This window comes from Passer domesticus, chromosome 1, assembly GCF_036417665.1.
Source record: "Passer domesticus isolate bPasDom1 chromosome 1, bPasDom1.hap1, whole genome shotgun sequence".
In the NCBI taxonomy this organism is placed as follows: Eukaryota; Metazoa; Chordata; class Aves; order Passeriformes; family Passeridae; genus Passer; species Passer domesticus.
Window position 1 is genome coordinate 5,839,833 of NC_087474.1, and position 14,706 is coordinate 5,854,538.

Genomic DNA, 14,706 nt, shown 5'->3' on the forward strand with positions numbered 1-14,706 from the left:
GTCCTCAGAAGGGATTTAAGGAGAGGATGGAACTTCCACTACTTGGGCTAAAATCTTATTTATACCCAGCACTAAATGATTTGCTGCAACATGAGGTTCCACTGTTACATGGCCACCCCCAGTTTTCTAGCACAACCCGTGGGAGATGTGTCATTACCTAAATAGCAAGTGGGAAAACAAGAAGAGCATCAACATGTTGGCCATGTTGACCCATGACATTACAACTGGAACACAAATCTGATGCATTTGAATACCTTTTATAGTTCCCTACTGCCACACTGGCCTTATTCCTAGGAGATATTCATTCCTGTGTTAGCATCAAATGGGAACTACATGACAGAATTTTTTTTTTTTCATTTCCTGCACACTTTCCCTGAGCTCTGTCATTTCCTTTTACATTCTGTAGTCCTAAAGAATGGTGTCAAGAGTTGCCTACCTGTTCATGACCATTGGTGGCATCCCCATGTTACTCTGTGCCATGACTTTGTTGATCCCCTTAAGAGCCACCATTTTTGCTTTCATTATGGGATCTGTAATCGCATCAAAATCTGCAAGACAAAAGCACCAGCACTGAATCACACAGCTGAACATTACACGTTATCAAAAGGAAATTACTTGTTTACATTTAGTTCATGTGTAAATTTTCAGTAAAACATTAACTCCATTCCTATTTCACATTAATTGCCCTCCCCACTTTGATATTCAAGGTTAATAAGCAGTTTCATGTATCCTGTAGAATTTAATGCAGCAACAGCGGTCTTTATTATCAGCCATAACATACAACCAAAAGCTGAGAAGGGCTCTAGACCCCATCTGGCCTATGACCCAACAGATTAATAAATTCTATTTTAGGTTTAAGACTCAGGAAGAGGAGTTTTTTCTGTTATCTCAACTGGCAACTGAGACACCATCATTAATGCACTATGAGAATGGCCTTGATGGTCACTGTGGTTACAACTTAAACAATTCAAAAATTTAGAGTTTCATTATCAGTTAAATAATGGTGATGGTCTGGATATGAATGCTCAAACTTGGTTATATTAGACAAGCAAGCACAGTTTTTCTTAATTTTTTTTAGTACAAGCAGAATTATATGTGATATTTCTGGGCCTTGCCTAGACTGTGGGTTAGTAACAGCTTTTGATAATCCCTTTCCTTATGACACAACAAATACTCAAAAAAAAAAAGTCACAGAACAACCATAAACATAAAATTGATAGATCAAACATCAAGAAGGTCAGCTACTGCACTTGATCACTTAATTTACGAGTTAGGGAGTAAATCCCTAACTCATGAGAACCTGAAGTATAAAGAGAGTATGTGACACAGCTGATGTCACAAACATTATCAGTAAAGCAGAGTTACCCTGATCCTGGTCATGGCAACAGGAGCTTTGCCACAGAGTTCAGAATTCCACCCACATGCTCAATTTCCATACTCCCTTTGTACCTAATAGGCAGGCTGATTTTTATTATGCCACCTTCAAGCTCTACATACCGACGTGCTTCTGGCAGTCCTGTGGATTATTTAACTATTTGTTGCTGCATTTTTAGAACACCAACCAGAACACAGACAAACAGGACTCCCACATACCAATATTGGGGAAAAATGGCTCCGAACGCTGGCGAATCATGGCTTGCATCTGTCTCTGCTGCTGCTGCTCCTGCCTCTCCTGATCCAAGAGGTCCTGCAGAAGGAGTGGCTGTTCCTCTAGCAGAAGTGGCCTCTCTCTGTTTTGTTGCTGAGCTAGTGGCTGAGGGAGCATCATCTGCTGGGGACCAGAGATGCTGCTGGGACCAGGACGGTTTGGTACAGCCACAGTCTGATTAGATGTCTGTCCTGCCCCAAAGTTATGATTAGATGACTGACCCTGAATAAATCCTGCATTTGGTGACCCTTGAGAAAAATTATGGTTCATTCGTGAAACCATGGGCAGATTGGAATTTAAAGTGTTTTCCAAGATCTGTCCAGCAGGTGTCATGAGTGTTTGTGGAATACCTGATCCATGGTTCATTTGTGTGGGTGGCAGAGATTGAGATGGAGATCCCAGAGTTCTTGCTTCAGCATTGTCTGAGCTTTCACTAGACAGCAAACTAGAGAGGACTGGGGTGGACCCAGAAATACTGCAGGAACTTACTGCTCCTTGAACAGGCAGTGGAGCAGATCCCTGAGCATCTGGACTAGGCACAGTTGTATCTTGACTAGGAACAGCAGGAGTTTTGTCAGGGAATTCTGGGTTAGCAGGTTGTGCAGGAGCCTTTTCCCCATCCTTTAACTCCACTTCAGCAGCCTGTTGAATACTTGTAGACTCAGTATTTCCATCACCTTTTTCATTTTCATTCTTCTTTTCCTCTTGAGTGTTTGGGGAAAGTACTTTTGTTTTAATTTCATTTTCTGTAGCTGATTTCTTTGGTGGAGACTGGGTCTCAGCAGGGGCAACAGTTGTATCCCCTTGTTCTTTCTGTTTGGGTTCTTCTGCCTTGCTCTGGATATCTAGTTTGTCATCAATGGGGACACTAAGGTCTAGTTCTTCATTAAACATTCCTTTCTTATCCCCCACATCAAGGTCTGGGTCTGTGTATGCAATTAAATCAAATTCCCCAGATCTCAGAAGATCATCAAGGTGAGGATCATTGGTTTCCAAATTATCTAGAGTGTCCAGTTCATCTCCTTTCCCATCCTCTGTGTCCAGGTTCAGATTTTCCAAATCCTCATCATCTAAGTCCTTGACTTCAACCCCATCAAGGTCTTTCACATCCAAATCTTTTACAGCAGGATCATCAGGATCCAGCTTCTCTTCTAGACCATCACTTGGCTGGTTGGGAAGCTGCAAGTTTGCGGATTCATCACTTGGTGCAGATGTAGACAAAGATGGCCCTGGGAATGCATCAGCAACTGGCTGACCCAGAGAACGCATTACAAGTGCAGGTGGGTTCTCAGGATTGATTTGATCCTGCTGGGACTGGGACATGTGCTCCAAACTCGCAGCCATCTGCAACTGGTTTGGGATTCCTTGAGAATTGTGTCTCAGCGGTTCTGCCTGTCTTGGGCCTGGGAACTCCTGCCTGGGCAGGAAGCCGGGGTGCCTCTGGTGCTGAGCTGCTGCATCCAGCACAGTGGCAGCAGCAGGGCTGAAGGGCAGCCTTGGCCTGCCATCAGGAGCTCTGTGACGCAGCTCGATGAACGCCTGGCCCAGGATGTTGTGCTGCTGCACCGGGATTCCCTGCGGGGGGAAATGCTGCGAGATCCCGGATGCGTTATTGATCTGTGGGCTGCTCACTGCCCGGGGCATGTCAATAGACAGGGGTCTCCTCAGCTGAGGGGGAACTCCAGGGCGCTGCATGGGCTGCTGAGGACCAAGGAAACGTTCCTGGCCCGAGGGTGGACCATGGCCACCTCCTGGAAATCCGTATCTAAAATAAAGCATGAAAGGCAAATCATCTTTTTTCTCAGTCTCACATGACTAAATAACTGTTCACCAAAATGCTTTACATGATGCATTCATCAAGATATTTAAATCAATGTTTTGACTAATTATACTTACATTTAAATGAGCTTTATGACTACAATAAAATAATTGCTTTAATTATGTTTAATAAACAACCTGTTTTCAATTTCAATAATAATAATAGATAGAAAACTCTTGACAGTCAGAACTAACCTAGTAATTAAAATACATGTTAATGCAATTCAGAGTAAAAAAAACTTCAGTGTGTGGATTTAGAAACTACTGAAATAAATCCGGATACTGAAAAAATTAATTTCTGAGAATGTTGATACTGGTATTCATTTTACATTGTAGAATTCACTGTACAAATGCCACAGACAGAAGCTGGTGTTTGATCACATACTCATTAGAAATTAATTTATTCATTATTAAGACATCAAAAATAAAGTCTTTTACTTTTTTTTTTTAAGAAATGCCCCAAAAGCCATGGCCAACAAGATGTTTCAGGTCACGGAAGTTTGACTAGTTCTGCAGTTTCTCCATTTATTTTCCTGAATTACTCCCAACAAAACAGTGTAAAATACATATTCTAATATTACAGGAAAACCCACTGCACGTACAGAGTTCAGGAAGGTTACCAGCTCTTGTAGATGATTTCCCACCCTGTCTAAAAAGCCCTCTTTCTCTAACTATCCCTGTAACACCCTGAGTTTAAGAGATCCAAGAGCTTACCTCAGACCGTGAGGTCTCATCCCCATGGTGTTCATATCTCCTGGAAACTGGGGCCTGTTGAACTGCCCATCCCCAGGGAACGGCCCACGCTGCTCCTTCGGGTACATGGAGAACCTTGGCCCACCTGGAGGGACCACAGAGGATCTAATATTCCCAGGATAGGGAGGAGGAGGGCGGTTAAAGATTTGATTTAAGTTGTCTTGCTGCCAGTGCTGGAGAGGGGCTGCATGGGGAGGAGCTGCTGCGTCCTGCAAGGCCTTTTCCTGGCGAACCGCATTCTTCTTCTGCTGCTGCTGCTGCAGAATAATCTCACGGAGCTTCTGGCGCTGTTTGCAAGAAAATAAATCATTATACTTGACACTGCAACTGACATCTTTTGAAGTGTTACACTCCGCTAGGTCAAGCCTTTTGGAGGAAATAAATTCTTCATTTGTTACAGGAAAATATTATAAACAAGTACAATCACCTCAGAAATGAGAAGGAGGGTCAAATGGTGCAGGGTGCTGGTAACCCAACTTAAAATCCAGACCTCTTGGTAAAGTGTATGGTGTGATCCCATTCTACCATTTAACATGGAAGCAACTCTCTTTCCATTTTTCTATTCCAGTATTGCAGGCCCTTTCACCACAGGAAAAGTGCATTCTGAGAGACAAAGGTGACTAGAGGTCCACTGAAGAAAATTTGGCAAAAGGTTTTTGCACCATAGCTGCAGAATTCACTCTCAGTTCTCTGTGATGACCACTATGATAAACCACTGGTTTTCCATTAAATTCACTTCCCATCCCTCCTTCCAAACAAAAGACTGAACAGCTTGGGACAAGCTGAATGTAATTCTATCTCTGAGCTGTCTGCCAGACATCGGACAGAGACATGGAGTGAATGTTCCTCAAGACGAGCAGCGACCAAGGAAGAACTGACCTCAACACCCTGGCCAACTGCAAAGTCAGACATGTGGTCTGAGATCTTTGAGACTTCTCCAGCCAGTGGACAAGTCACTGATAATCAGTTCCACACCTCATTTTTTACATAATAGAACAAACTGACCTTTTAAAATATTTTTTTTTCCTCAGACTGTAGCTAAAAGCACTATTACAGAGCAACCATCTATGTCTTCAGTGGCTTCAAATATAGCCTTGGATCTTGTCCAAACTCCTTAAGAGTTATTGATGCTTCTGTATTCTGTATATTGTGGTTCTACCCAGAAAGACCAAATATATTAAGGAAACTACGAGAATTTTTATCTTAACATAGTTACATTTAATGGCAAAAAACTTCAAGTATTAACAAAAATTGGGGAAATTCTTCTACTTCCAGAATTTTAATATAATCAGAATTCTCACCTGTCTTAACTTCTCAGTATCTGCTTGAGACATATTCATGGTGTTCTGTGTATCTGTTACTCCCGTAGTGGGTGCTGGGCCAGGAACTTGTGAAACTTTGGGAAATTGTTGTCCTTGAGAAGTCATGGGAGCATTTCCAGATGCACTGAAAGTCCCCTCAGATCCAGGCCGTGGCTGTTCAGCAGCATCATGGGCCAGCTGACCAGTTCCAAAAGATTCTGGCTGAGGTCTTGGAGTCATTGGTGGTTGATCATATGGGTCATGTGCTGGAGTAGCTGCACCATGGCTAAAGGAATCTGTTATTGCAGGTCCTGCAGACCTGGGAGTTTGGGAACATGGGTCTGATGGCCTGACAAAAGTGCCCTGCAACCTGCTCTGTGGTGTCTGCAGGAAAGGATCTCTACTTGTTACCAGTCCTGGCCTTGTCATGGCAGGCCTGCTAAAACCCTCAGGAATGCCTGGCCTTGGGGTTGCTGGCTGCTGAGAGTAAGGATCACTGAGAACTGGCCGTGGTGTTCCAGGAGGTTGGGCATAGGGATCAGAATGTCTCTGGTTTGCTGGGGACTGAGCAAACAAATCTGCTGGTTGAGCAGGCCTTGGTGTTGGTGGCTGCTGCATGTATGGATCCACCGTGGTGGGACGAGGAGTTCCTGGGGGTTGGGCGTAAGGATCAGCAACTGGCCGAGGAGTACCTGGAGGCTGGGAGTAAGGGTCCTGAGAAGCTGGCCTTGAAATGGGCCCAGACTGAGGGAAAGAATCACCCTGCTGCCGCACTATCCGCGGCGGATGGGCAAAAGGCTCCTTTATGGCAGGGTGGGGAGTCAGGGGAGGCTGGCTGTAGGGATCATTGGCCTGGTTATGGGAAAAGTTATCCACGGGCCTGGGCGTCAGAGGGGGCCTTTCATAGGGATCGACGGCAACGCGCCGCGGCGTGGCCGGCATGGAGGAGTAAGGATCCTGTGGGGACTGAGGAGGGCGCAGAGGAGTTTTGAAAGGTCCAGGGCTCCCATCCACAGGAGCAGGAGTCGGAGTCAGTGGAGGCCGTGCATAGGCATCAGCAGAGGTTACTCTCTGTCTCTGAAACGTGTCAGTCCTAGGAGCTGGCTTAGTAAACGGATCGCTGCTTCCAGCAGCTAAAGGAACCTTCCCTGACTGCTCCATAACTATGGGCGACCGTGGGACTCCCAGCGGTTTGGAGAACTGCTCTGATGGCAGGACAGGCCTGGGTGTGTCTGGTGGCTTTGCATAGGGATCACTGCTACCTGGAGATGAAGAACATGAGTCCCTGACTGGCGAGGGCCTGCTTCCCGACGGCTCCCGAGATATGGAGGACTGTGCTGCACAGGAATCTAACGGGGTGTTCCTTCTGACAAAGTTCTGGTTGATGGGTGCTGGTCTGGGTGTGCCCACCATTTTAGCATAGGGATCCATCGGAGAAGGAGGCCTTGTGTTTGTGGAACCCGGAGAAAACATCTGTTGTGATGATGTCTGAGCAGTCTGAGACTGAGACAGTGAATCGTGCACTGGGATTCGGGTGGGAGTGGGAGGTGGGGCCTGTGGCTTTAGGAACACATCATCTGAGGACACCGATGTGGGCGTAGCAGGGAGCTGCTGCTTTGTGAACAGATCCTTATGGAATGTCTGCTGTGCAGGAGACATACTTCCATTGCCAGTCTGCGGCGTTAAGGGGCTCTGGATCCCACTGCTGGGTGTGTCTGAGCCAGACTGGCTCAGGAGCTGCTGAGAACCAAACTGCTGCTGCTGCTGTTGTTGCTGCTGTTGCTGCTGCTCATTTTTCACTTGTTCAAGCTTCTGTGTGGCTTCTATTTTGGCCTGCTGCTTACTCTTTTGCCGCATTTGCTGTTTTAAAATTATGAGGAAATATGTTACACTTCCAAGTTTAGGGTATACAAAATCTTTCTAATGACTGAATCTATAATTAAAACTTCAGGACACATCCAATATCAGTTACAAATAATTGCAAATCTTAAATACAAAGGGAGCAGAGAGTCCAGCTATTTGTGAAGTTCAATTACCTTGACATGCATCTTGCTTGCCTGGGAACAAGCATTTCCCAGGTTGCCTAAAGAGCATCACTGCTTTCCAACCTTATACTCTGGAGACAAAGGTTACTGACATGCAGCACTGGTGTGGGCTTTGAGAGACATCCAGCCCTATCTGAGGCAGCAGTCTGCAGGACAAAGTTACTGCAATACAGGGTATGTAATACAAACCTACTGCAGCAGCCACTCATGCAGACAAAGAACAACATGTTTCTATAATACACAGGATTTAAGAGTCAAAATTTAAAGAAAAGGTTTTTTACAAACAAGCTTATCTCCTGATAATATCTATTTTCTTCCCAAGAATAATTGCTGACTGTATGCTCTTCTACAAAGAAAAGATTCAAATAGATTTTATTACAACAGATTCCTACAACGCAATAAAAAGCAGGGAGAAAATAACAAAACACCTTAAATGCTACACACCTGTCTGAATTTCCATTCCTGCTCATGTTCTGATTCCCTCTGTTTTAATGGATCTTTAAAGAGGTCGGAGTCGATGCGTGAGCTGGGATCAATGCTATCCTGTTGCTGCTGCCTTTTCATGGAGTCGTTTGACATCTGTACTTTATTGATGCGCAAAGCAGCTCTATTATCTCTGGCTTTTTGCTGGAAAAAGAGAAAAGATGCAGTTAAGACTTATTTTATTCTACTAAGCATGAGCACTGCATCTGTTATTCCTACAAAATCTATCACCAAATTATTTGTACAGCCTGTTTTAATCACACACATCCTCATGGAAATGACATTATGCACTTCAGAAAGAATTCCAAACAGAAAAATTTCACACCTCTAAGGAAACTCTGTGTTTAACATATACGGAAGGAACTAAGAGGTTACTAGCAATTAGTAAATTAGTAAACCTATTAGCAAAGCCTTTGTGTACAGGAGGGTGTCTGTTGCAGGCACTGTGCTGTGCCAAGAAATCTTTAATAGCACCAGTTTACCTTTCCAATCACATATTGGTGTGGTCTACAACGTGAAGGCTGAGCACAGCAGATGATGCTTGGATCAATAAAGGCCACTAATGTGGAGAACTTCAATGGCAAGAAAAATACAGTCTAGTCCATTAAATGACCTCTAAAGATCTGAGTCTGTTAACAGTTAACAGTATAAACATAGGATATGGGCTTATGGATCAGGAAAAACTGTATGGAGACACAGCAATTCCTCTTCAATGAGGCATTTTACAGCCATAGTGACACTTTAAAGTATCTAATGGAAGTTTCAAAGAGCCAGTTTTACCACCAATCTAGGATGCAATTTCTTTTCTGAACCAAACCCTCACGTCCTCTTTTTCACAAATTTATCTGCAGCTGTCAAGTAGGGGTTTGCCTAGAGGAAAAGGCTTTAGTACTTCCCCCTAACAATGAAATAGTGACATGGATGAGAACACCAATGTCACAGCAGCAGAAAAATCACTGTCATTTTTCCCTGTAAATGATGGGATTGTGCATGCTAAGTAAAGTAAAAAGCCTACAGTGAAAATTTACTAGTACTCCTCTGAATTTCATTTCAGCTTTCACTCAACCCTTCAGAGTGCAAGTCCCTCAGGAGAGGAACCACAGCAGCTTCTTGTGTGCACAATGCCAGGAACACCAGCAGGAGCTGCATGGCAGAAGCAGAAGAACTCTTCTGAGAGGAATTAACCACATCTTGCTGTGGAATTACTTGTGTGCAGGAGCATGCTCTCTACTCCTGTACATAAGGGAAGTAATTTTTGCTGCTGACTTTTGGACACCCATCACAAGGATATGACTGCATTTTTTAAAAATAAAGCATCAGTAATAGAAATAATTGTGAAGTGGTAAATGCCACCTATGTAAGTGGGTATTGTCTTATAAATACTACAAAGAAGGAATCACCAAGATTAACTGTAGCATGGGCAAGATGACATAGAGGTCCAAAGGTGCTGAAATTGCAACACTGAATAAAAAGCAGAATAATTATGATGCCTCAGTGATACAAAGAAAAAACGAGAGAATTATTCTTTCAAGTGGAAAGGGTTTCAGAAAGATCAAGAGCTCCACTTCTCACAATGAGCTGGGGATATGATTTATTCTCTTAAGCTAGAGACCAGCAATTTTGAATTTGGACAGCAGAAGATGATATAGAACTGCTAAACTCTAAGTCATCAAGATGCAGAGGAATGAAGTTTGTTTACTGATGGGACTATATGAAAAAAGAACATGTAGGGGAAGGGTATGAGACTGACAACTGCAAAATCCACAGACACCTGCAAAGTGAGAATGACCATCCAGTTATTGCTGTGAAGAAACAAAGATGAGAACCAGGAGAGAATGGAAGTTAAAGAAAAATACATTTGCCAGCAATTGTTGCAAAGTCCAAAAGAATCAATAATACTTTGGATGCACACAGGCCTCAACAGAGGCTTCAACAAAGCTTAAGGTCACCCCCTCTGAATGGCAGAAGTTCTGCAGGGTGAAATCAATGACCATGTAACTCCAGATAGCTGCTACAAGTACCTGTGTGTTCACTTAGCTCAGATGTGAAGAAGGTGAATGATTTTGGAGAGAAAAATGGAGTCCTTCATGCTCCCCATAAAATGGTACCAGAAAAATGAATAGCAGAAGATATTAGGAGAGTTCCCATAAAAAGCAATACAAAGAGAGTAAGCAGGGAAAGGGAACAGCAAAACAAGAACACAAGGAGTAGAAGTAAATGAGGAAAGCAGAGGAGTGAGCACTGACACCTCTGGAATTGTTAGTTCAAGAGCTGAAAGACTTCAGCAACTCTAACAGGTAAAAAAAAGAATAGCCCAGTGAGAGGGGATGATTAAAGGGAGAGGAATCTCATGATCAGTTGTTATTATCCTTCTGAAGAAACTGGTGAGATTCTGTGTAGAAAGAGACACAGCAAAGATGACTTGAGGCATGAATCAAAGGCAACTGAGAGGCAGTGGGAGACACAAACATTCTCATCTCAGCTGATGTCTTTAGATTGCACAGTACTAAGAGAATTTATTCCAAGACTGAAAAACAAAAAAATACAGGTAGAAGTATTCAGACTTAGAAGTTAAATTAAAAAGGTTTTCTTGCAGTAAGGGTTTATCACTAAACCTAGAACTTGAGTTATTAAAAACAGAACAAAACAACACAACCTTATAAATGAAATGTATGTTTGCTGGAAGCATGCAAATGCAAGTGGGAATTGTTCTTACCACATAGGGAGCCCTCTCTTGAGAGCTTGCTTTCCTCCACAGTTTAGCAATTTGCTTCACTCTTGTAGCCCAATCTGCAACCAAAAAATGCATCAATACACAAGGCTGTGCAAAGTCTATTTGAAACACTTTCAAATCAAGATGCCCCAATGACTGCAAAATATTCAACTTGATTCAGTAAATCACTCACCTGGGAATTCTTCCTTCAGGTTAGGGAAGTTGATATTTGTATAGAGAACAGGTGCTACAGTTGCCATTTCACCCAAAGCTTCTTCTTTCTCCCACTTCAGGGTGCTTCTCTGAGCATTGGACATGGTATCCCCTTCCCCCTCTAGAGGTGGAGCAGCTGGTGCCCATGAGCTGTTGGGATCACTCACCATTGGATTGAACGCTGGATTCTTATCCCTGACAGAGCAGAAAAGGGCTTTGTCTTACAGATTGTATAAGAACAACAAAACAAACCAACCCTCAATCAGCAAGGTACTCATTCTGTTTGCTATTTCAGCAGGGAACACACTGCAAGAATACACAAGGTTTTGTGGTGCTGTCAAGAACTAATAATATCACACTATTAGTAACCAACAACACCCTCCAGCTGTTTTTGTTAATTACATTTTTTTAAATGCTAAACACACTAAATATCTTTTATTCCCCACCTGGACTTACCTGGCATCAGTGTATGGCTGCTGTGTAATGGGAGAGAAGGTGCCCAGCCCTCCTCCAGCAGCCAGAGCTGTGTGAGGGAGATGAGGGTTGGGGCCAATCAGACCATTCATGAGGGGCACTCTTGGAAATGTATTCTCTCCTGGAAAGAAGCAGATTAAGTCACTCATTTAAGTTTTCAAGGGTGATTGCTTCTAAGGCAGAGGTGGAACCTTCCACTGAGAAAACAATGTCTCCTCTAAAAACAAACTGCTTTAAAATTTTACAGTGCTGACCTTACTTTTTTGGGAAATATTTTAAATCAGTCTAAAATCCTTCCCTGTAAACTTAAAGGATCCTTTTCTACTGTATCGCAGCCATGCACACATTGTTTTTCTTGTCTAAAATATAATTTTTTTCAAAAATGGATTCCCAAAACTTTTGCAGTAGCCCATGCCATGGTACTGCACTTTATATTGAGGTAATAAACTTAAAAGCTCATGTTCTTCATGTTTGTTAGACCCAGTCACAAGCAGCAAGCCATGGAGAAGGCAGTTTTCAGTTCTTGCAGGATGATCATTAGCCACCTGAATTAAACATCTCCTCTTCTAAGACTCCTGAGCATTGTACCAAAGTAAGCCTCATTATCTACTAACTCCCTAATTTGTAACCAATGAAACAGATAACTCTACTCAAATGAGCATTAACATTTTCTAATTAAATGTCCAGTCTAGCAGTAAGAAGGCAGAAAATGTTATTTATTTGATTACAGTATTACAAATGTGGCACAGGCAGATTCATTCCAGCAGATGGTATTTGCAGATGTTACTACACAGAATTATCTCTGGCCTTTGGATCCCATCACTTAAGTGAGATTATAACTGTTGTCCCAGAATTTCCTTAAAAGCACAAAAGTAGCTCAGGAATCAGATGTATCTGCAGAATGACACTGTACCATACTCCCATTTTAGGAGACTGTTTCTGTTCTGAAGGTTATGTAAGCTATGCAGCAACTACAGTAGTAACCCAAAATTTAGGGGAACGTTCCTGTGCTGGTAAACACAGTAACTAACTCTGAAGACCTGGCAAACAAACAGGATGGAGTCCGGGCTCTGGTCTGCACTGTGTGCTCACATGGCTTTAGGAGAGGAGAGCAATAATTTTATCTGAAATTGCTGAAACTTGATGCAAGCTGCACCACTACTGAAGCATTTATCTGTGGATCATTCCACTGGAGCAGAACCAAACAGCAAATCCAAAACTTTGTTATCATGGCAGTTCCCACAGGGAGGAGCTGAACAATCTTACAGAGTTCAAATATTGGAGCTATCCTCAAGTACTCAAGTAACTGGGAAACAGGCAATGGTATCTACATTATCTTTTGCTTTAAATCAACTCATTATTTACTTAAAACACACTCCTTTCTAAGAGGTTTTGAAGTATTTTGTTTTTTATGAAAACTGATCCAACTAGGAAACAAACCAGCTTTCTTCTTAGGATTAATTCACTGGTCAAATCAATTTGCAGAGTCCTTCTTGTAGTACCAGTACCAAAGTGGACACTTTTTACATGAGCTCATGGAAAATCCACTAGAGGTGATGTCTGAAGATTATATTCCCACATACTGCTTAAAAAAACAGCTCTACTGATAACATCAATCTTGCCTTCAATACAAGAGCAAGATGCTGTATCTAACTCATGGTAATTTCAGTAGTAATTAAGAAAAATGAACTATAATTTCCAAGATAAATTTTAAATTCATTTAGCCTCCTTTCTATTAGGACTAGCTAATACATGAAACTGCATTCTTACAGATATTAAGACTCAGTAAATCAGTGTTACACAGACTCTTGCCTTACTCTTGAGGAGGTACTCCAAAATAATTAAAGAGTGAAGTCAGAAGAGAACACATGCTTTATCACAGACTCATTTCCAAACCATCTAAGTGTCAACTAAAGTAAAAGCACCAATATGTCAGAAAAATCTTAAATAACTGTCCTTTTCTATTAGCAACATCTACATGGATATTAATCACATACTCCCTTCAGAACAGGTTTAGAATAATATTTCACAAATTAACAATGGCAGATTCCACAATTTAGCACAGCATAAGATGAGTCCTACTTCCACATCAGCATTTGAAACGTGCACAACTCTCCTGGCCAGGCTGCTGCCCACAGAAGGAACATACCTTGGCTGTGCAAAGACATGAGCTGTGGTGGGGGAGGAGGCTGAGGCAGAGGAGCTGGCTGTGGGGCTGCTGGACTCAACACAGCTGTGAACAGATCTTCAACATCCTTCCCTCCCAGCTCTGCAAAAAACACTCTGCATCAGTTGCTGGCATTGCTTGTGAACTGTGTTCCATAAAAGACAAGGAGGATGAGAACACATACCTGGGATTTTGTACAGTTTGCCAAGAATAGCACCTGGACAAAGCAAAGGCAACACAGGGTAAGTAATCATCGGAGGAAGCAATGAAAGTAATTGTGCAACCAAGTCCAAACAGGTCTGTTACAATACAGAGATGTGTCATTTGGGGGGAAGAAAAAAGAAAAGATGATTTCTACATCAGTTCTGTAGAAGACCAAGATTAAGGACAAAAAAACAATTACCATCTGTGACCATTTTGTCTAGCTCTGGACTGAGGATTTCATCTAACTGCTCCTCACTCAGTGACCGTGAGCCCTGGGTGACATTCGACTGAGGCAGGGCAGAAGGATCATCAGAGATGGGGCCAATATCCAATCCAGCTGGAGGAAGAAAGAATATTAAATTAGACATGAATAGCAAATTTTATTAGAATTGAATAAAGAGCATAAACCCTGTTTCCTTCCCCTAGAATTCAGCTGTCAATTAAACCAGGACTTTTTAATATTTGACAGGTAAGGCAAAACAAAACACTGATTAGAAAAGGTAAAAATACCTTCCCACTCTATACCTCCAGTTTATTGTATTATCTGAGGAATGTTAATTGACTATAATGCAACTGGAAGAACAGGAAGTAAGACTATTGAGTTTAAGTTCAACATGGCTTCAAATGTATAGGTTTCAGAATATAGTTCCACTTTAACTATTTTCCACAATTTGAAAAGAATCACACCAGTAGTAAACATGGTTCATCCTCATGTACCTTAAGGTTCACTTCAAATATTACACAAAATATTTACTGAAATGCTGTTGAGATGTAGCCAATATAAAACAAGTTAGAGAAGTTTCACTTTCAAAACAAATCCTAACTATTATGGGTTACATCAAAGTGATTTGTTGGCACTAAGAAAACAGAACTCACTACATAAAAGT

The 14,706-nt window shown here is 42.2% G+C and overlaps 1 protein-coding gene across 13 annotated transcripts in view; it reads right to left on the reverse strand.

Annotated features, from left to right (window-relative positions):
- KMT2C (lysine methyltransferase 2C) overlaps window positions 1–14,706 on the reverse strand; it is a 187,325-nt gene that overhangs the window by 24,728 nt on the left and 147,891 nt on the right. For all 13 annotated transcript variants that reach the window (XM_064430461.1, XM_064431113.1, XM_064430643.1 and 10 more), the window contains 11 exons: window positions 14,019–14,156; window positions 13,800–13,832; window positions 13,598–13,717; window positions 11,431–11,569; window positions 10,955–11,169; window positions 10,765–10,838; window positions 8,010–8,192; window positions 5,521–7,380; window positions 4,181–4,506; window positions 1,594–3,413; window positions 437–548 (listed from right to left, as the gene is read on the reverse strand). In XM_064430461.1, coding sequence (XP_064286531.1) covers window positions 437–548; window positions 1,594–3,413; window positions 4,181–4,506; window positions 5,521–7,380; window positions 8,010–8,192; window positions 10,765–10,838; window positions 10,955–11,169; window positions 11,431–11,569; window positions 13,598–13,717; window positions 13,800–13,832; window positions 14,019–14,156 — 5,020 coding nt within the window. The remainder of the gene's footprint in view (window positions 1–436; window positions 549–1,593; window positions 3,414–4,180; window positions 4,507–5,520; window positions 7,381–8,009; window positions 8,193–10,764; window positions 10,839–10,954; window positions 11,170–11,430; window positions 11,570–13,597; window positions 13,718–13,799; window positions 13,833–14,018; window positions 14,157–14,706) is intronic.